This window comes from Schistocerca piceifrons, chromosome 2, assembly GCF_021461385.2.
Source record: "Schistocerca piceifrons isolate TAMUIC-IGC-003096 chromosome 2, iqSchPice1.1, whole genome shotgun sequence".
In the NCBI taxonomy this organism is placed as follows: domain Eukaryota; kingdom Metazoa; phylum Arthropoda; class Insecta; order Orthoptera; family Acrididae; genus Schistocerca; species Schistocerca piceifrons.
This window is the reverse complement of record NC_060139.1, coordinates 117,858,449-117,880,279: the sequence shown is the minus strand read 5'-3', so window position 1 is coordinate 117,880,279 and position 21,831 is coordinate 117,858,449. Positions and strand designations below refer to the sequence as shown.

General features: G+C 38.1%; 1 protein-coding gene across 7 annotated transcripts in view; it reads right to left on the bottom strand.

Moving 5' to 3' along the window:
- LOC124776819 (leukocyte elastase inhibitor-like) overlaps positions 1-21,831 on the bottom strand; it is a 221,034-nt gene that overhangs the window by 39,588 nt on the left and 159,615 nt on the right. The window contains exons 8-10 of one of the 7 annotated variants that reach the window (XR_007015655.1): positions 19,923-20,056; positions 14,691-14,823; positions 6,442-6,578 (exon numbers count right to left, since the gene is read on the bottom strand). The exons of 2 other annotated variants lie outside the window; for them this stretch is intronic. Coding sequence is in view for 3 of the 5 variants with exons in the window: in XM_047251971.1 (XP_047107927.1) it covers positions 6,442-6,578 (137 nt within the window). In the remaining 2 variants the exon portion in view is untranslated. Of the gene's footprint in view, positions 1-4,356; positions 6,579-14,690; positions 14,824-19,922; positions 20,057-21,831 lie in introns of those variants that run through there. 4 more of the 7 variants (XR_007015656.1, XM_047251972.1, XM_047251973.1 and 1 more) reach the window with 4 other exon arrangements.

Here is a 21,831-nt window from a genome sequence, read left to right as displayed (position 1 = left end):
GCTGTCGGTCTGTGGAGTCCAGTACTGAAAAATGGTTAGTGGTGCACACTGGCGACATGGAGGCCAGCCGGGCTAAGGTATCACGGGGCAACACCATCAAAGAAGATCTTTGAGTCAGTGAAGGAGAAGACAGTTTGCCTTTGGTGGACTTCTTTGAGCCTTTCTGGTTAGAGGAAGACTCAGGTGTTGTTTGGCTGGAGGGACGGAGGAAGTCTTCATGGGAGTAATCCTTCTTTTCTTTCTGGCCTACCGGTGGTGAAGCTGGTGGCTTTGTCCCTTGAGGCAAGGGTTTGATGGCTTGTTGCACAGCTGGACAGGGGAATGGCAATCCTACCTTGAAAGGGGTCGATTTCACAACCTCAGAGCTGAATTTGAGGTTGCATTTCTGCATGGACATGTCCTTCATGGAACGAGAGGTAGAAGAACAGAACTGTAAGTGTCAGATGGGAGAATGCAGGGATTTTGACTAACCAGTAACTTGTGTGTAACTGGGTAAGGCACTTTCTCCTTTACCTAGATCTCTTGGACAGCCTGCTCATCAAGATACACAGGGAAATCCTGAGAGGAGGCAGCATGGCTGCCATTGCAGTTGATACAGACAATTGCCCTCTTGCACATCCCTACCACAGTTTACACATTTGGCTGGTTGTCGACAAGATGTTCTAGTGTGTTTGAAAAGATGACACTGGTAGCAGTGCATTGGATTCAGAATTACGGCAGGACTGTGGTAATTTCATAGCCTACTTTGATCTTGGACGGAAGCACCAATCTATCAAAGGTGAGAAAAAGAGTACAGGTGGACACTAAGGAGGAATCTACCTTTTTCATTGCAGTGACACCCTGATCAGAGAGCTAAGATTGGATTTTGGCCTCAGTTAGACTGTCGAGCAGCCTAGTATAAATAACGCCAATTCAAAGTTTTGTGGGCCTCAACACGAACAGGGTAGCCGTGGAGAAGTGAGGTGGCAAGCAATTGTTGTGCTAGAGAATCAGAAGGAGTCTCCAAAAGCAAAGTGCCATTCTGTAAACGAGAGCAGGATTACACAGGGCCAGTAATTGCATGAACACTTTTCTGAATAATAAACGGATTTACTGTGGTGAAGGACTGACTGTCTTCTGTATGTGAGACCATGAGGAACCATGGTGCAGCAGGAAGGGTCATTGGATCATCAGTCCCATTATGCTGACATTTTGTAGACATTGGTTGTTAAGATGATTGACTCATTGCAAGAAAATCCCCCATGATTGCCAACATCTCCGATGGCGTGTTCCTTCCAACTGGGGGCCTCCTTCACAAGGAGGCATACCTGCCTTAGGTGATTGTTCACACCTCAGGTCACACCTCCTGAAGACCTGACAGAGGGACTGTTCACACCTCAGGTCACACCTCCTGAAGACCTGACAGAGGGACCAATTGGCAATTTGGGAAGGTTGCAGCTCAAGCAATCACCCCTCCCTGGGCCTGGCCTGTACCAGGGGTACGTATGAACCCTACCTGTCGACCCGAGGCTAGGAATTACGCATTACCCAGTCACCTGCTACACACCAGATGCATGGGCTGGCCTTCAGGAGTGCACAGGGAGGAAGAAGAAAAACAGGAACCTAAACACCAAAGTCGAGGAATGAGAGGGGAAGGAAAACAAAGAAAGGAAAAGGGAGCAAAAAAAAACAGTGGTGAGACTGTTCTTACGTCAGCTACAGACAATGTGGAACATTCCCAATAACACCCCAGACATGTTCCCCAAGGGAGGGAAAAAGTATAGCAAGGGGATAGACATACAGTATGGAAGGGAAAAGAAGCTGCAAAGGCTTGGGCCCCATGTCAGCCAAGGACGAACCCACCAAAGAGTGGCGAGCCCCCTGGGGGGGGGGGGGGGGGGGGACAATCCTTAATGATGACAAGGTAAGCATACACAGAACATCAAGTGATCAAGTGTAAGATTAACAGTGCTGCTGCCATTTATTAATTTGGAATTTTTACATATAATAATAACTAGCAAATAAAAGGGAAAGGAAAGAAGTAAACTGAAGTCAGGACGTTTTCAGATTGGGAACCATAAATGGTTCTGATTTTGACTTGTCAAATATGTTTCTCCATATATAGATTTGTATCAACACCTAGTTCTGTATTTGCTTGCTACACATTACTCACTGTCTGTCTTTTATCGCATACTTCAAAGAAAGTAACACCAGGTTCAGAAGATCTGTTACAAGGAATTTTTATCTTCTGTTTTCTAACTGTCACGGTAGCATTAATACTGGTAAATTCTTCATGTTTAGAACCTTATTTGATTTTGGATTTTAGCTATTATGCACATAACTGGTGTTCTGGTTCTAAATATATATATTAGCTTGTCACAAATAATCTGTAACTCTTCCTGCTGCAACAGAGATGCTCAAGTGCTACAAATTACCTATCTAACTTTTTTCAGTGAGCACTTTCTTGTAAGGGAATATTTTCAGAGCTCTTCGATTACAAGCAGGGCAAATTTTAGTGTAGGGCTATGGAAATTTAGAGCTCTATTCTACAGGAAAACTACCAACTGTAAATAAAGCATTTGCACTAAAGAAATAATTGCAGTGTACAATAAGGAGAGATACAGGGTGTCCAGAAAAGGACTCCCTGATTTCAAAATGAAATATCTCGAAAACAAAGATCGATAGAGGATTGCGGTAAACGGTATGTTTATTGTGAAAGCTGTAAGAAGTTTATACAGCAGTCTGAAATAATAGTTACAAAAGCTGCTAACAGATGGCGCTGTAATTGCCATACGTAATGCCTAGTATAAATAGTGATCCGCAGCCCAGAGCGATCAGTTCCACTATTGAAACGTGAAAGGAGGTTAGCGTACCGAAGGAAGGGATTAAAACCATGTACTCCATTGAACAATGCATTTTTCTGGTGCTAGAGTACCACAGGTTATAAGAGAGTCCTACGGCAACAAGGCGAAGTTTTCAAGCATGATTTAATGTTCCAAAAGGACCCAATGCGAAAACCATTTGTACGCTCATTGCAAAATTTCAACGAACAGGCAGCGTAACTGATGATCTAGTGGGGCACGTTGGCCGCAAGCAAACCGAAGTTACGCCTGAAATTATCGCCACAGTTTCTGGAATTATTCAGCGAAACCCAATGTCATCAGAATTGCATCTGAGACTGGTTTGAAGCGTTCCAGCACACAGAAAATACTGAGAAAGAGCCTACACATGTTTCCATTCAAAATTCAAATGCACCAGGCCATACCCATACGAGCTGTGCAACAAAGGGTTGCCTTTGCTAATCAGATGCTCACAATGATTGATAGTGAAGGATTTGATGTTGGCTGCATCTGGTTTACAGATGAAGCACACTTCCACCTGAATGGATACGTGAATAAGCAGAACTGGTGATTTTGGGGTTCCGGAAAGCCATATTGGTGTGAAGCGAAACCCCTGTATGCTCCTAAAGTTACTGTGTGGGCTGCAGTACGCAGCAGAGGCATTATTGGCCCTTTTTTCATTTGAGAAACGGTCACTGGTGCACGTTACATTGCAATTTTGGAACAATTTGCCACCACACAGCTAGCGTTAGAGGATCGACTAAGTACTGAATGGTTTATGCAAGATGGAGCCTGACCACATCGGACCGAACAAGTGTTTCGCTTTCTTGAGGAATACTTTGGGAATCGAGTCATTGCTTTGGAATATCCCAAATTTACTCGTGCAGGCATGGATTGGCCTCCATATTCACCGGATTTGACTCCCTGTGACTTTTTTTTGTGGGGCACAGTGAAAGACATGGTCTACCCGAAGCACCCCGCCACGCTGGACGAGCTTGAATCGGTGATCTCTGTGGCATGTGAATCCATTTCAGTTGAGACACTTCAAAATGTGATAGGAATTTCATTCTTTGTTTGCGCCCCCTCTGTAGTGCCAATGGTGAACATTTTGAAAACATTGTGATGTGATTGTTTGCAAAGATTGTTTTCATACTATTATTTCACTTATGTATGCTGATAGGAGCTGTACAGCATACAGCGCCATCTGTTAGCAGCTTTTGTAACTATTATTTCAAACTGCTGTATAAACTTCTTACAGCTTTCACAATAAACATACCGTTTACTGCATTTCTCTATCGATCTTTGTTTTCGAGATATTTCATTTTGAAATCAGGGAGCCCTTTTCCGGACACCCTGTAGAATAATAATAATAATAATAATAACAAAATACCTATGATGCAGGAAAGGCAAAACTTATTGTATTATTTATCACAGGGATAATAATGTGAATAATAAAATAAAGGTGAAGAACAAAATAAAGCTTCCAGGGTCAAGGATCAATGACATACTAAAAGCAAAGTTGTGACCAAAACATTAATTTTATTGTATTGCAAATTTTTCTCGATTAATTTTAATTTATATTTCTTCTCAGCATATCAGCACAAAGAATGTTACAGTATGCAATGTGTTCATAAAAGAATGTCCAAGTTGTAAATTTTAATAGTGTCACCTGTAAGCATTGTAAAATGTTGGTTTAAATCACAATTAAAGATAAATCAAACAGGTTTAGATAAGCACATGCGTGAATACTGCTTTGTCACTTTCACACTTGCAACATTACATATGCGAAATGGCGACTCCTGCATGTAAATCATTTTGTGTTCTGCAGTTTGCGAAGAGTGAATCTATAGTTTCAGTTCACTGTGCATTTCTCCTTAAGGTTTAACTGTGATCCCCCATGTGGCAAAAACATTTGCTGATGGTATAGTCAATTCGGAATGGCCAGATGTAAGTGTAAAGTGATAAGCACAGGAGGACCACAAGTGTCAAAAGAGTATGTTGACGATGCCAGAGTGTTTTACCTTTTTAGTCCTAAGTCGTCTGTTCAGAGACAAGTTTCAAACTTCAGTTGACAAAGACGACAGTGTGAAAGGTTTTAAACCTGGCAATACCAATGCGTTTTCTATAACCTGTACTACCAAGAGGGAGCTTAGGGTGGTGGGGGATGGTACTTTATGACCATGAAGAAATTTATTTTTTCATTAGTTGCTGTCAAGTTTTGTTAAGAACACCCTTGTTAAATAGGTTCTGATGTATAAGTAGGGTAAAGAACCCGAAAATAATTTTCAGCACAACTGTAGGCATACCAATGCAATTTCTGTAATACATGCGCTGAAGGGAGTGATACACAAAAAATTTTTAAAAATGCAGATTTCATTAACTGTCATTGGCTTTTATTGACAAGCTTCTTTTTGAAGTTATTTGGATATGCAAGAAGGCTCCTGAACTCCAAAATATAAATATGATATTTGCTGCAGAAAGTGATGTTCACTACTAAAACTTAAATTTTGGGGTTATATTTAACAGAAAAATTTCAAACAATTATAGATTCTGGTATAAGAATTCATTAAAAACAAGAAATATTATTTTTCAAGAAGCGCAGAAAGTAACTCCCTCCACAGTAATGTGAGGATTAAGAAAATGTTTAGATATGCATCCATACCAATTACAGCTGATACATGCTTTAAAGCAAGATGGTTATGGTGTATGTTATAGCTTTACAAGTGAGGTGTTGCAGTGGGAAGAGTAACGTTCTTGATCATGTGGAGTTCAGTGATGAAGAACCTTTTCATTCACATGGGATGAGAAATATCCATAATTTCCATATCTGGAGATCAAACAGTCATCATGAAATTGTACATCACCAAAGAGATTCCACAAAATTAAATATTTTCTGTGCCATGTCTCAACATAATGAGTATTGTCAATTTTTTTCCACTGAATCTACCATAACAGTGGTGACTTATCTGGATATGTTGCAAGAAAGGATGTATCCCAATTAAAAGGTGAACCTATAAACTTCATTTGGCAACGAGATGGAGCACTTCCCCACTGACATCTCCTTGTGTGAGAGTGGCTTAACATCGAAGTGCCTGAGTGTTGTATTGGTCATAATGGTCAATACGACAAAGCAATTTTCCACTGACCTCCACATTCATCTGACTTTACACCATGATATGCCTTGCCATTGGTGTTAAAAAGATTATATTTACATTCCAGCACTATCTAATAGTTTTGTGGAATTAAGATATAGGACTGAAGATGCTATTTCTTCAATTACTCTGTGGCTTTTAACAAAAACTCCGGGAATTGAATTTTGGTTTGGATACATGTCATATAACAGAAGGTGTGTATATTGAACATTTATAAGAAAAACTAGATTAGTTTACATTCAATTTTATGTATCATTTGTAATAAAGAATCTAAATTAAACAGTTATAATTCACCATTGAAACTATGACATTCTTTTATGCACACCCTTTATTATCATGCATTTTAAGCTTCTTTGATAAAAACATTGATACAACATTAGTTTTACCATTTTTCTTTCTTGTAAATAAGTTGCAACAATATTAACAGAACTTACACCATAGAATAGCTACTATGTGTAGTATTAAATACTTCAGGGATTACTTAAGTGTCCAACAAAGATATTAATTTGTGTTTGGTACTCCTTTATAAAGAATATGAAAGGATGGTCTGCCTTAAATGAAACTGGCTCCTGTGGAATTGGGGCCATCCTGTTACGTATAATTGCAGCTGAAATAAAAATAAATTTTGAGTGATATAAAAGCAACAGAGTAATTCAGACTATTTCAATATTGTTTTATTTGTATGTTACTGACATCCAGATTAAGTATTTTAAAGAAATATGAATAATAGTCAACATACTCCTCCTCCAGCATCACCGCCACCACCACCATCACCACCACCATTCTCCCTCTACAACTACAGCTACATCTACATATACATCTACATCAGTGCTCCACAAGCCACCTTATGGTGTGTAGTAAAGGGTTCTTTGTGTACCAGAGACCCTTTTTGCTACAGAGATCACACATTGTTCACATGAAGAGTGATTGCCGGTAAGCCCCTGTGTGGGCTCAGATATCTTTAATTGTATCTCGATGGACTGTTCAAAAGATAAACACATGAGGAAGCTATATATTGGTTGACTCTTCTATGAATGTATGTTCTCAGAATTGAAACAGTAGACCGTACCATGATGCAGAATGCCTCTCTTGCAGCATCCGCCACTGAGCATGCCCACAACACTTTTGTGCTTACTAAATGAATATGTAATGCAATGTGCGCTCATCTCACTCACTCTACCAATGAGTCTTCTATCTGCCTTTTTCGTATTTTATTTGTTATTGTATTTATTTATTCTCATTATTTTATTATACTTACTTGTTTCAATGTGATGTCAGAGTTGGGTGATCAGTTACCAACAATTTTCAGTATTATTCTGATATTCTGATCTTAGCAGTGCAACTAAAGCTTCAAACTGCTTCTTGCACCTTGCCTATCTCCTGCTCAATCATCAATTTCTTTCATTCCTTCACACATCCTTAAGAGCCTTGTTGTTGTGGTCTTCAGTCCTGAGACTGGTTTGATGCAGCTCTCCACGCTACTCTATCCTGTGCAAGCTTCTTCATCTCACAGTACCTTCTGCAACCTACATCCTTTTGAATCTGCTTAGTGTATTCATCTCTTGGTCTCCCTCTACGATTTTTACCCTCCACGCTGCTCTCCAATACTAAATTTGTGATCCCTTGATGCCTCAGAACATGTCCTACCAACCGATCCCTTCTTCTAGTCAAGTTGTGCCACAAACTCCTCTTCTCCCCAATCCTGTTCAGTACCTCCTCATTAGTTATGTGATCTACGCATCTAATCTTCAGCCTTCTTCTGTAGCACCACATTTCGAAAGCTTCTATTCTCTTCTTGTCCAAACTAGTTATCGTCCATGTTTCACTTTCATACATGGCTACCCTCCATACATATACTTTCAGAACCGACTTCCTGACACTTAAATCTATACCCGATGTTAACAAATTGTCTCTTCTTCACAAACGCTTTCCTTGCCATTGCCAGTCTACATTTTATATCCTCTCTACTTTGGCCATCATCAGTTATTTTGCTCCCCAAATAGCAAAACTCCTTTACTGCTTTAAGTGTCTCATTTCCTAATCTAATTCCCTCAGCATCACCCGACTTAATTCGACTACATTCCATTATCCTCATTTTGCTTTTGTTGATGTTAATCTTACATCCTTTTAAGACACTGTCCATTCCGTTAAACTCCTCTTCCAAGTCCTTTGCTGTCTCTGCCAGAATTATAATGTCATCAGCAAACCTCAAAGTTTTTATTTCTTCTACATGGATTTTAATACCTACTCCAAATTTTTCTTTTGTTTCCTTTACTGCTTGCTCAATATACAGATTGAATAACATCAGGGAGAGGCTACAACCGTGTCTCACTCCCTTCCCAACCACTGCTTCCCTTTCATGTCCCTCGACTCTTATAACTGCCATCTGGTTTCTGTACAAATTGTAAATAGCCTTTCGCTCCCTGTATTTTACTCCCGCCACCTTCAGAATTTGAAATAGATTATTCCAGTCAACATTGTCAAAAGCTTTCTCTAAGTGTACAAATGCTAGAAATGTAGGTTTGCCCTTTCTTAATCTAGCTTCTAAAATAAGTCGTAGGGTCAGTATTGCCTCATGTGTCCCCATATTTCTATGGAATCCAAATTGATCTCCCCCATGGTCGGCTTCTACCAGTTTTTCCATTCATCTGTAAAGAATTCGCGTTAGTATTTTGCAGCCATGACTTATTAAACTGATAGTTCGGTAATTTTCACATCTGTCAACGGCTGCTTTCTTTGGGATTGGAATTATTATATTCTTCTTGAAGTCTGAGGGTATTTCACCTGCCTCATACATTTTGCTCACCAGATGGTAGAGTTTTGTCAGGACTGGCTCTCCCAAGGCTGTCAGTAGTTCTAATGGAATGTTGTCTACTACCGGGGCCTTGTTTCGACTCAGGTCTTTCAGTGCTCTGTCAAACTCTTCACGCAGTATCATATCTCCCATTTCATCTTCATCTACATCCTCTTCCATTTCCATAATATTTTCCTCAAGTACATCGTCCTTGTATAGACCCTCTATATACTCTTTCCACCTTTCTGCTTTCCCTTCTTTGCTTAGAACTGGGTTTCCATCTGAGCTCTTGATATTCATTCAAGTGGTTCTCTTTTCTCCAAAGGTCTCTTTAATTTTCCTGTAGGCAGTATCTATCTTATCTCTAGTGAGATAAGCCTCTATATCCTTACATTTGTCCTCTAGCCATGCCTGCTTAGCCATTTTGCACTTCCTGTCGATCTCATTTTTGAGATGTTTGTATTCCTTTTTGCCTGCTTCATTTACTGCATTTTTATATTTTCTCCTTTTGTCAATTAAATTCAATATTTCCTCTGTCACCCAAGGATTTTTATTAGCCCTCGTCTTTTTACCTACTTGATCCTCTGCTGCCTTCACTACTTCATCCCTCAAAGCTATCCATTCTTCTTCTACTGTATTTCTTTCCCCCATTATTGTCAATTGTTCCCTTATGCTCTCCCTGAAAGAGCCTTTCGGGATGGGAAATAAGTCATGTTATGCATTAACAACCAGGAAACTTCTGTGAACTACACTAATATCAAATTATGACATTTGCCAATGTGCATACATGGATAATTTTAGAATTATTTCTGGGTACTATTTTAGAGGAAAAGGAAGTATTTTGAAATGGCCAGTGCTCTTCCTCTTACATTGCTCAGCTGCTACTTTTATCTACTACATCATACAAAGCTTTTATGTAACTTTACATGATATATATTTTCATCTGCTGATGTGTCACTGAAGTCTATGTTAACGAGATGCCATAGCTAACAAAAAATTAAATAGTGTGGTGAACTGTGCATAATGTAGATATAGTAAAATCAATTCTGAACGGTCATTGCTACAATAATTGTAGTCAGATCTTCATAGTGCATAACAACAGAAGCACGGCTAACTTCTGTGCCATCTACATTCTACAGCTACATGACTACTCTGCAATTCACAATTAAATGCCTAGCAGAGGATTCATCAAACCGCAGATTCATCGAACTGCCTTCAATATATGTCACTATTGTTCCATTCTCGAACAGCAAGTGGGAAGAAAAAACACTTAAATCTTTCCATGAAAACTCTGATTTCTCTTATTTTATTACAATGATCATTCCTCCCCATGTAGATGGGCAATAACAAACTATTTTCATATTGGCGGAGAAAGTCGGTGACTGAAATTTCGTGAAAAGATCCTGCTGCAATGAAAAATGCCTTTGTTTTAATGATTGCCACGACAACTCAGACATCGTGTCCAAGACACTCTCTGCTCTATTTCACAGTAATAAAAATGAACTATCCTTCTTTGAATTTTTTTCATGTCCTCCAACAATCTTGTCTGATGTGGATCCAACACCATGCAGCAGTACTCCAGAAGAGGACTGATACTGTAGTGTAGGCAGTTTCTTTAATAGGCCTGTTGCATCTTCTAAGTGTTCTGCCACCTAATCACAGTCTTTGGTTCACTTTCCCCAGAACATTATCTGTTTGATATTTCCAGTTTAAGTCACTTGTAATTGTAAGCCCTAAGTATGTAGATAAACTCATAGCCTCTAGTTTTGTGTGATTTATCATTTAACTGAAATTTAGCACATTCCTTTTAGCTCTGACATGGATAACTTCACTCTTTTCACTATTTAGAATCAACTGTCAGTTTTTGCACCATACATGTCTTGTCTAAATCATGTTGCAATTGCTTTTGATCATCTGATGACTTAAAGAGATAGTAAATGACATAATGTAAGAGGGCTGCTCAGATTGTTTCATATATCATTTATGTAGATTAGGAACTTCCTTGGGGAACATCAGTTATCAGTTTTGTTTTACTTGATGATTTTTCATCAATTACTACAAACTGCACCCTTCCTGACTGGAAATCAAGAATCAGATGATAGTTCATAGGAAAGCAATTCGATTAGAAGTTGCTTATGAGGAATTGTGTTAAAAGCCCTGGAAATCTGGAAACCCGTCAATAACACTCATTACTTAGTGTGAATAAAGAGGTAGTTGTGTTGCACAAGCACAATATTTTCTGAATCTGTGTTGGCTATTTGTCAATAAATCATTTTCTTGAAGGTAATTTATAATATTCAAACACAGTATATGTTCCAAAATCCTACTGCGAATTGACAGTGACATGGGTCTGTAATTCAGTGGACTTCTTCTATTTTTTTTCTTGATTATTGGAGTGGTCTATGCAACTTTCCAATCTTAAGGAATGGCTCTTCAGTCAAGTGAGCAGTTGCATATGTTTGCCACGTATGTTACTACTGAATCGGCATGCACTGAAAGGAATGTAATTGGTATACAATCCGGAGCGGAAGACTTACCTTTGTTAAGTAATTTAAGCTGCTTCACTACACCAAGGATTTCTAAGTTACTTATGGTGGCATCTGTTCTTAATTCATATTCTAAAATATTTAGTTCATCTTCTTTGGTGAAGGAATTTTGGAAAACCATGTTTAGTGACTCTGCATTAGTGGCTCTGCATTGGTAACCTTACCACTGTTAACATGGAGTGAAGATATTGATTGCATCTTGCTGCTGGTGAACTTTAATTATGAACAGAATCCACCATTTGGTAGCTCTATGAAACCTACTCTTCAGTGACTGGGTTTAACCTGATATTCCATACCTCAAGAAACTTATGAATTTCCTTGCTCACCAAGTTGAGGCTGTTACTAAGGCTAAAAGCAGTTTACATACTACAATGAAACCTGTTATTTCCTTATGGCTGGACATTTGAGCCTCATGGCTGATGGGTGGTGCATGCCATGTCTGCATAATTAAATCTAAAATAAAATATTATTAATTCGAAGGAATCAACAGCTGCACTCATCAAGCCACCCACAAGATTTTTCTGCATAAAACAATTACAGTAACATTCACAATTTTCATACAGCAAATTGGATGGAGAATTTATCATGTTGTTATATTTTCTAAAACATATGAATAAATAAAAATTGAGGCTCCCATTTATTTCAAAATGGACATATTGCCCCAAATTTGAAATTGTGAGACACACAGGATGAAGACATATAAAAATGGCAAATAACTAAATATGGTGGAGGAGATTCAAAGTTTTAGGATGTTTATAAGGGAGGGATTGTTTGATAGGCTATCTCCAGAGGCACTGAGAAATCCTACAATTGTTAGTGGAGGGCAGAGTGGAGGGGAGAGAAATGAAGGCTTGACTATGATAAGTACTTTCAAATCAATATAGGATATGGTAGTTATGCAGAGGCAAATAGGCTTGCACAAGGTAACTAGGACAGAGAACAGCATCAAACCAGTCTTCAGACTGATGATGAAGATGACAACCACCACCACCAACACCACCACCACCACCACCACTACCTACAACAACAACAACAACAAAGCAGACAGCAAGAAGTGAAGTGAGAATGAAGCCTGACTAAAAATATTTGGGGCATTAGATGGTGGAAATGGTGTTTAATAAGAGTATCACTCTGTGAATACTAAATGAATATAAAATCCTGTGAGATATAGAAACAATGAAGATATAGGAAATGAAAAGCCTGTATGGTGCAAAACATATGTACAACTGGATGATGAAGTATTCTGACAAATGAGAATATGAAGATGCTAGCAATTAACAACACAAAACATTTACAAAACAGACATGCTAGATTTAAGAACTTTTGAAAAACAATGTGGCAAACATAATTGGTACTAAAAATTGAAGAACCTATGATAAGTCCAGTGTCAGGTTTTTGTGAGAGGGAGTTTAAGGAGAATTGCTAAGTAATGGTGGGTTAACAGGAACTGTGGGCTCTAGATAAGAAATTCAGATCAATTGCAGCTGAACTGTGAAAGACTTCCTGTCAAATACATGGGTATCCTCAACTGAATCATTTTATCTGATACATCCACACAAACAATTGAAAACTTCAGAGAAAGGCTTATTTCATAAATAGCCTTTAAATGTTTTCTATTCAAGCTATAATAGTAGGAAGAGTTTTAATCATCCACCAACAAATGGGCAAAAATAGAATTTTGTATGTGGTAGATGTAACAAAAGTAGATTTTCAGGTTTGTTTCCATCATAAACTGTTTGTTCACAATATCACTAATGAGCTCCAAGATTGGGAAGAGGGAAAGCATTTGTCGTAAATTTTTAATCTGTTTACTGCAGGTTGATTTCAGCTACTGTGTAGCTATTTTCAGTGCACTTACATCCAAGTCCTGATGACATTGTAAATAAAATTTCGCATGGTACCACACTGCCATTACAGATGACAAACAGTTAAACTAAAATATGAGATACAAGCAAGCTTTAACATTTACAAGTTACCTAGTACACTATTAACTAACAGATAGTCTTAAATACCATGAATTTAGGTGCCCAGAAAAAAAATATTTATGTCTCCTATCTTTACAAGTGTGTACTGGATACTTGGGATGTGATTATCAGCTGTATTATATCAATAGATAGCTTGAAGGAGGAAACATTGTAATTTAGCTTGTCAGAGATGTCAACGTTATTACAGATGAAGCAATTGTTCAGGTAACTAAGGACTGGAGAAAGGTCCGCAGCTCGTGGTCGTGCGGTAGCGTACTCGCTTCCCGCGCCCGGGTTTCCGGGTTCGAGTCCCAGCGGGGTCAGGGATTTTCTCTGCCTTGTGATGACTGGGTGTTGTGTAACTGCCTTAGGTTGGTTAGGTTTAAGTAGTTCTAAGTTCTATGGGACTGATGACCATAGATGTTAAGTCCCATAGTGCTCAGAGCAATTTGAACCATTTTTTGAACTGGAGAAGGAAGCAAGCACCAATGACAGGTTTAAGAAAACATTTGGGCATGCACATGAAATGGTTTAGGTACACCACAGGAAATATAAAATCTGTTGAAATGATGCATATTTGCTCAATACAAGAGAGAGAGTGAAATGCAATCAAGTGTATGAGCAGCTGAGGGACTTCACAGCAGGGTCACTTCTCATCTGCTGCATTGTGCTGAAGAGAAAATGCAGTTCAAATGTGTATACTGTGAATTCTTTTTAGAAGTGTACTTCAGATTTTATGTTTGAAAATCAATATAATAACCTATGGCGTTTTTCTCCTCTTTCACCATCTATGTATGCTACAACAAAGTCAATGCCTTTATTCAAAACACAGTAGAAGATACAGCAGAAGAAAGCAGTGGTTAGCCTTGATTATTTTTATTTGAGGAAGACTGAAATCCACTTGGGCCTTTAAACTACCTGTGAAGAACTCTTACTGAACATTTCCGGCTCTCTGAGAATTCTGTTTATGAGACAGGGAGTTTATGGCATGTTTATGTCATTACACTCTAAATTTCACCAAGAGCCATGAGCCTACATTCTGTGAGAAGAAAAGTGAAAACATGATTGAGGCTTTATGGGATTAATGAAAAATTTTTGTTGTGTTTGATAACCAAGCTATGCAGACAGTTCAGTTTTTCTTTTTGGTTAAATCTTTATGGCTATTTACAGTGATTTCTCTCTTTTTTTTAAAGATTGCATTTGACTTTTGAACACTAATGTACTGTTGTTGGTAGTGATGACAGCACACAACACCATAATAATTAGTGTTGAGAGAAAAGTTGTGAAAGAACAAGTGACTCTTCCAATAAATGATGTTCTTAAAAAAGCATCAGCCACAAAATACAAAAAAATATTTCTGAATTATATGAAAATTCTTTTAATTTCCTTAGTGCTCCAAAAAAGAAATATATTACCTTTTTCATGGGGTCATGAAACGTCCAGAGAATATTATATTGGAAGAAATGTCCTTCAGGAAGAACAAGAATGGATGATTCACTTTGAACTCAACAGGAGGTGGAGGCAAGGAGTATGTCATCATAATTGCTCCTATGGACAAAAATATTAATTACCATTACTAATAATATTCTCATCTGTGAGCCACGACTATCTTTTTGCAGATTATAGAGTGTTTCTCAAATGAGTCTAATTCTGAAATGAATAAATCAGGAAGGGTTAATGACAGAAAATTCTAATACTCACCATATTTATTGGGAATTCCATGAAAACTGGATACGGAAGTTTCACAATTAGTTTTAAAAGTTGCTGAAAACTGTCTTAGGGCACTGCCACATAGATGCAGAGAAAGAAAGTATAAAGTTGAATAACAAATTGGAACTACCTAGCCATTCTTGAGTGTTTTAGTTGTTATAATTTAAATGATAAATTGAATGGTTATTGAGTGTTGAGTGTTTTTATTGTTATTCAGAATGTTTCTGAACTGTAGTTGCCCTCCCCAGAATGTTGTTTGTACTTGAGATTTCTGTTTACATTTCTACAGCATTTGCATCAGCAGTAATTCAAAATATGCAGTGGGCAACACCAAGATGGCACAAAGAATGCAATTATGGTCAGTGCATACTGGATAGAATTAATTGGAACTCAGTTGTAACTTGTCTTTAGACAACACTGAGTCTGTAGCATCCAGCATCAACTATCAAAGCCATCTGGAAGCAACAGTGAAATTTTGTACTTGTACAGAACTCCTCGGCTACAATCTTCTGTCAGCCACCATTCCTATTTTTTCTTTCAAACTTAGGGAGTCTGTGAAACAACAAGCATATCTTACTACATATCTTTTCATGTGATCCAAGTCCACAGAATCCAAATTTAAGGAAGTTGATGTTTATATAAACACAATTTTATTACAGAATGAAATTTTCGCTCTGCAGTGGAGTGTGCACTGATATGAAACCTCCTGGCAGATTAAAACTGTGTGCTGGACCGAGAATCAAACTTGGGGCCTTTGCCTGGCAGAAGTAAAGCTGTGAGGATGGGGTGTGAGTCATGTGTGGGTAGCTCAGTTGGTAGAGCACTTGCCCGCGAAAGGCAAAAGTCCTGAGTTCAAGTTTCAGTCCGGAACACAGTTTTTATCTGCCAGGAAGTTTCATATCAGTGCACACTCCACTACAGAGTGAAAATTTCATTCTAGAAACACCCCCCAGGCTGCGGCAAAGCCATGTTTCCACAATATCCTTTCTTCCAGGAGTGCTAGTTTTGCAAGTTTCGCAGGAGAGCTTCTGTGAAGTTTGGAAGGTAGGAGATGAAATACTGGTGGAACTAAAGCTGTGAGGATGGGGTGTGAGTCATGCTTGGGTAGCTCAGTTGGCAGAGCACTTGCCCACGAAAGGCAAAGGTCCCGAGTTCGAGTCTCTGTCTGGCACACAGTTTTAATCTGCCAGGAAATTTCACAATTTTATTGTTGTAAAAGATGTCTTAAATTTGATATCCATGTGTATTAAAAGGTGAACAAACTATACGTAGGATAATTTCTTCAGTACTTATGAGACATAGGTGCCTACATCTCTCTGTAATGGTCTGCTCATGCCCTCTTCATTCCAACTTCCCACTTTGTTTATTTTTCTTCACTTTTTTTCACTCAGACTTTTACAGATTACTTCCAATTTAGCATTTTTCAAAACTCCTGCCAATGGTTCTCTTGTAACTATTCATCATCAATATTACTATATCTTCCAGCAGGCAGAGGTCTGGATCTTATATTTGGTGATGAAGAGTATGGTAGATAGTTTCATCGACTGTTTCAAAAGGCACACACACAAAATATGCTCCCAATATTATGTACCTTCCATCTACGCCAAGGTGCAAAAGTTTCTCATCCCATTCCATAAGCCTGTTTATTAAATCTATAAATCATTATTTACTATCACTGTTCACTTTTCACAAAGACATGAGCTTAATCACTCCAATACTTATGTGACACACTCCCATTATTCAAGTAAATCTAATACCATTCATACTGAGCTTCTTTGCATATTTTCAATGTCCTCTTTTAATCCTTTTTGGTATGGATCCCACAAACTTGAGCTACCGTATTTACTCGAATCTAAGCCGCACTCGAATCTAAGCCGCGCCTGAAAAATGAGACTCGAAATAAAGGAAAAAAAAAATTTCCCGAATCTAAGCCGCACCTGAAATTTGAGACTCAAAATTCAAGGGGGAGAGAAAAGTTTTAGGCCGCACCTCCAAATCGAAACATAGTTGATCCATTGTAATATGAGACACAATTTAGGTCGAATGAATGACGATACAGCTACAGTACTTTGGTTCGAGTCGTAAGCTTAGCAGTTAAGCTTTACCAGGTAGCCATTGCTATGCGTCAGGTGCTCTGTCCATATTTATACGGGTACCCTTCCTTTTTCACGTGCTTCGTCTGGTTTGAATCGTTTGCTTATTTTGCTTTGATCTGATAAGTGCCGTTTTCTTTGTTATAGGTGTTAACATCACTCTAAGCTGAAAATGCATTACTGTATGCCGGCCGCGGTGGTCTAGCGGTTCTAGGCGGTCAGTCCGGAGCCGCGCGACTGCTACGGTCGCAGGCTTGAATCCTGCCTCGGGCATGGATGTGTGTGATGTCCTTAGGTTAGTTAGGTTTAAGTAGTTCTAAGTTCTAGGGGACTGATGACCATAGATGTTAAGTCCCATAGTGCTCAGAGCCCAGCCATTACTGTACAGTGTCACGCATTGTTTGTCGCATTCTGATAGTGCGTGTTTACGGCCTGTCGCCTCTCGCGGCATGGCTTGCTTTTGTGCGCGCTACCGCCGCGTACAATTTAAAAAAAACGAGAGGAATCGTCTCATTAGTGAAACAATGGCAAGAGACTGCTATTTGTTGTTACTTACACTGCTGCTTTCTTTGATAATGATCAACAAGAACCAAATAATAGACTGCGTATGATAGAACATGTACTGAACAAAAGTTGGGCAAAAATTTTTCTCCGTTTGAAAATCTTTGCGCCCGCTTCTTTAGTACATCAAATTCTGCACAGAAATTAGAGTCATCTTAGATTTAAAAATCTAGTCAGTTGCCGTGCTTCATTTCTGACTGTATCACTATTAGGCATAAGAATAATACGAATATAAACATGACACGACGTATATTCTTCCGCATTTGCTATTGTCTCACTCTAGTTTCGTAGTTTATTAGGCAGACAGGATTTAAATGAGATAGCAGCAAACACGAAAGAATACATGGCAAAATGTTTATATTCGTATTATTCTTATGGTGAAGAGAATACTGTATGTGATTCACATTTCATCAGGTTCCTATTAGCAACCATCTCTTCTCACAGGTAGGAAAAAATTCAGAACGTAGAGTTGGCCATATCGACAAACATCCCAAACAGTCTTGCCAGTCGGATTTTTGTAGTACATTGAAATTCTGCTACATTCGAAGATGAACAATACGGAATTTGTATTTGCTTCGTTGGATAATGTATGAAAATGCAGTGGTCGAAACTCAGGTCGGAGAAAAAAAAACTCATCTTCCACCTTTTTTTTTTAATCTATTTACTGACGCAGAGGTTTTGGTGCCAGTATTTATCTTTGTGCCTACAAAGCATGGCTGTGTAGTGCTACATATATTCGACGGCAGAAGTTAGTTGTGGCGGCACCTACCAACATTTTTCAGAACTTCCACTTGCTTTGCACTCGATTCTAAGCCGCAGGCGGTGTTTTGGATTACAAAAACCGGAAAAAAAGTGCGGCTTAGATTCGAGTAAATATGGTATAATCTAGGATAGGTCACATGAGTGCTTTGTATGTAATGTTCTTTATTGAGGAGATTTTTTTTCCAGTATTCCGCCAATGAACCAAAGTCTATACATCTGCTTTACCTTTGAGTGAGTCTATGTGGTTGTTCCATTTCATATCCCTATAAAGTGTTCCAGCCACATGTTTCAATGAGCTGACAGGTTCTAATTGTGACTCACTGATACTGAAACTGCATAAGATATTATGTTTGCATATTTTGTGATGTGTATAGTTTTACATTTTTTAAGCTTGTTTGAGACATTATTTCATGAGATGTAACTACATCATCTGCGAAAAACTGGAAGTTACTATGAATAAATGAAGGAAGGAATTAATTTTGTGTGCAGACACTAATGTACAACAAGAGCAGTAAGGGCCACAATGTATTTCCCCAGAGCACACCTTATGTTATTTCTACATATGTCAGTGACTCTCTACGCAAGATAACATGGTGTGTCATCTCTATCAAGAAATTCTCAATCCAGTAACAAATTTCAATTGATGTCTTATACAACTGTACTTTTGTTAATAAGCACTGGTGTGGTACTGAATCAAATGTTTACTGCTAACCACTCAGTTAACCAAAATGCTACTCAGAGTTGACTCAGACATCACTAATAATCATTTAGATTAACAATTATACGAATATGCTAGTGCCTTTTCCATCCTAATATTTGCATGATGTTTTTCTGTATTTCATAATGTTTATTTTGAAGTTTATGTAGATTTGTAGATTGGTAATGTGGACATTTCTGTTCACAAACAGCCTTCTAAGAAATAGCAGAATCTTCATTTTAATGCAAATCCTGTTAAACACTCTCACTTTGAAGTCTCAGGCCTAGAGAGGCACATTTTCATTAAAGGGTAAATCCTGCATCTAAATAAACATACAGTTTCAGGAATGCTTTTGTTTCCCAAAATTACTATTCCTGGCTTTTGTACTGACACTGAAACAAAATTTGAAGTAATTTCTATTTATACAGGATCAGTATAATTTTATTTCACTTATTTGGTTATTCCTTCTGCAACTCTTCCTCCAGGTACATGAAATGTCTGTAATTCCAGACTTCTTTTCTGTCCACCCTACTTTAAATTCCTGTTTAAATGTTGGTAATTGAATATCTCTGTTCTCTTCCATATAGTATTAATCTGCTACATTATTTGCCGACCATTCTGACAAGAGGCACATCTGTGAAAGTGAGCCAATGTAAAACTTCCTTCACTTTAGGAGAATATATTATATTTTCTTTATGATACTGAAGAAATTTTTTTTGGTGAACAATGAACATAAAACACAACATAAGAAAATTATAATAGGTTACGTAAATCTTTTTACATGGCATCCATATTTATAAGACTCCAAATATGAGTTATATTACCTTTTCTCAAGGAGTCGTAACATGCCCAAAGAAAATTATGTTAGAGGAAGTATCCTTGAGGAAGAACAAGAATGGATGATTCACTCTGACATCAACAGGAGGTGGAGGCAATGAGAGTGCCATGATAGTTAGCCCTATGGACAAACATATGAATAACACCTGTAAGAGTATTCTGTGCGCGTAAAAGGAAAATCTATCCAAAATTATATCTTACTGCTAGGATACTCACTTGATCCAAATTCTTTGACTAAAATCTTGAGTATACTAATATTCAAAGAGATTCCAAATTTTATTCATAGAATAGGATTACAGTAAAATCCTAGTTAACTGAACTTGCATTAACAGAAACTCAGATTATCTGAAACACCTCTGAAAACTGCAAAAACTGTACTGCATGGAAATACTTCAAGGCAAGAGTGTGCCTCACTACTGTAAATGGGGAAATGTGAAAACTTGACATTGAGTTGCTTCCCCACCCACCAACTTACCAGTCATTTGGCAATTGAATGTATTAGAGAAAAGTCACCTGCAGCCCCAGATGTGGATGATGTTTCCAAAACAGAGTCTGAAGATTACACCCAAGGCTACACCAAGGTCAAAATTTACAATTTGACAAAACAGTAGCTAATTTTAAGATGTTACTTACAAAAATCCTTAACTTCCTCAGAAGAAACATCTGCCATAAGACACAGAATGAAAAAAAAAGAATGGACCACTATTCTTTCGGCATCAAATCTCTGGCGCACAATATGTGCCCCACTGTGCATCGGGAAGTCAAAAATACTTCAAGCCTTGCAGGATGTTGCCCAGAATTCACTACCAGTTCCCTTTCCTCTCTCTCTCTCTCTCTCTCTCTCTCTCTCTCTCTCTCCTTTTTTTTTTTTTTTTTTTATAATAAAGCCATCTTATTAACTGAGAATCTGCATATGCATCCTTAAAATTTAAAAAGTGGCAAATTATTGTGCGTTTTTTCCCAAAGTGCTACTATTCTAATCCACTCAGTGGATCAGGGTCTAACAGTGGCATTTATGTGGCACTACTGTGGGCTATTTTTGAGAACCATCCTGCAAGATAGCGATGTGCAAAACAAAAACATGAATGATCTACTGAGGACTATACATGTGAAACACATAATTTGTTAGTATGCGCAAGCCTGGTATAATGTGAAAGCAGAAACGCTCGAAAGGTGCTGAATAAAAATGTATGATGGGATTGAATATGAGTCAGAAAACTTTAAAAAGTTGACAGATTGTTAAAAAGACGTCCTGGATGTGATGACGTAGATAAGTGCAATGTGGATGAATGGGATGTCATGGTTGATTCAGAAGAAATCACAGACCACAAAACCGTAGAAATAGTTTTGCAGTCAAATGCCATTGTGATCAAAAAGCCCAAACTAGGGGACACGGATGACAGAGTGATAGCTGACAATGATTCTCACACACTAGTGGAAAACCCACATTAAAAATTATGAAAAGGAAAGTTGCTACTCACCATATAGTGGAGATGCTGAGTTGCAGACAGGCACAACAAAAAGACTGTCACAATATAAGCTTTTGTCCAAAAAGGCCTTTGCCAAAAATAGATAACACACACACACACACACGACATGTGTGTGTGTGTGTGTGTGTGTGTGTGTGTGTGTGTGTGTGTGTGTGTGTCATCTATTTTCAACAAAGGCTCTGTTGGCCGAAAGCTTATATTGTGACAGTCTTTTTGTTATGCCTATCTGTGACTCAGCATCTCCACTATATGCTGTGTAGCAAGTTTCCTTTTCATAACATTGTTACATTCCATCCTATATTTTCCATTGTTACATTAAGAATTTATCTTTCAGAAACTTAATAGGTATAATACAATATAGAAATTATAGTACATGTGTTGTTGTTATTATAGACTGCCATAAGAT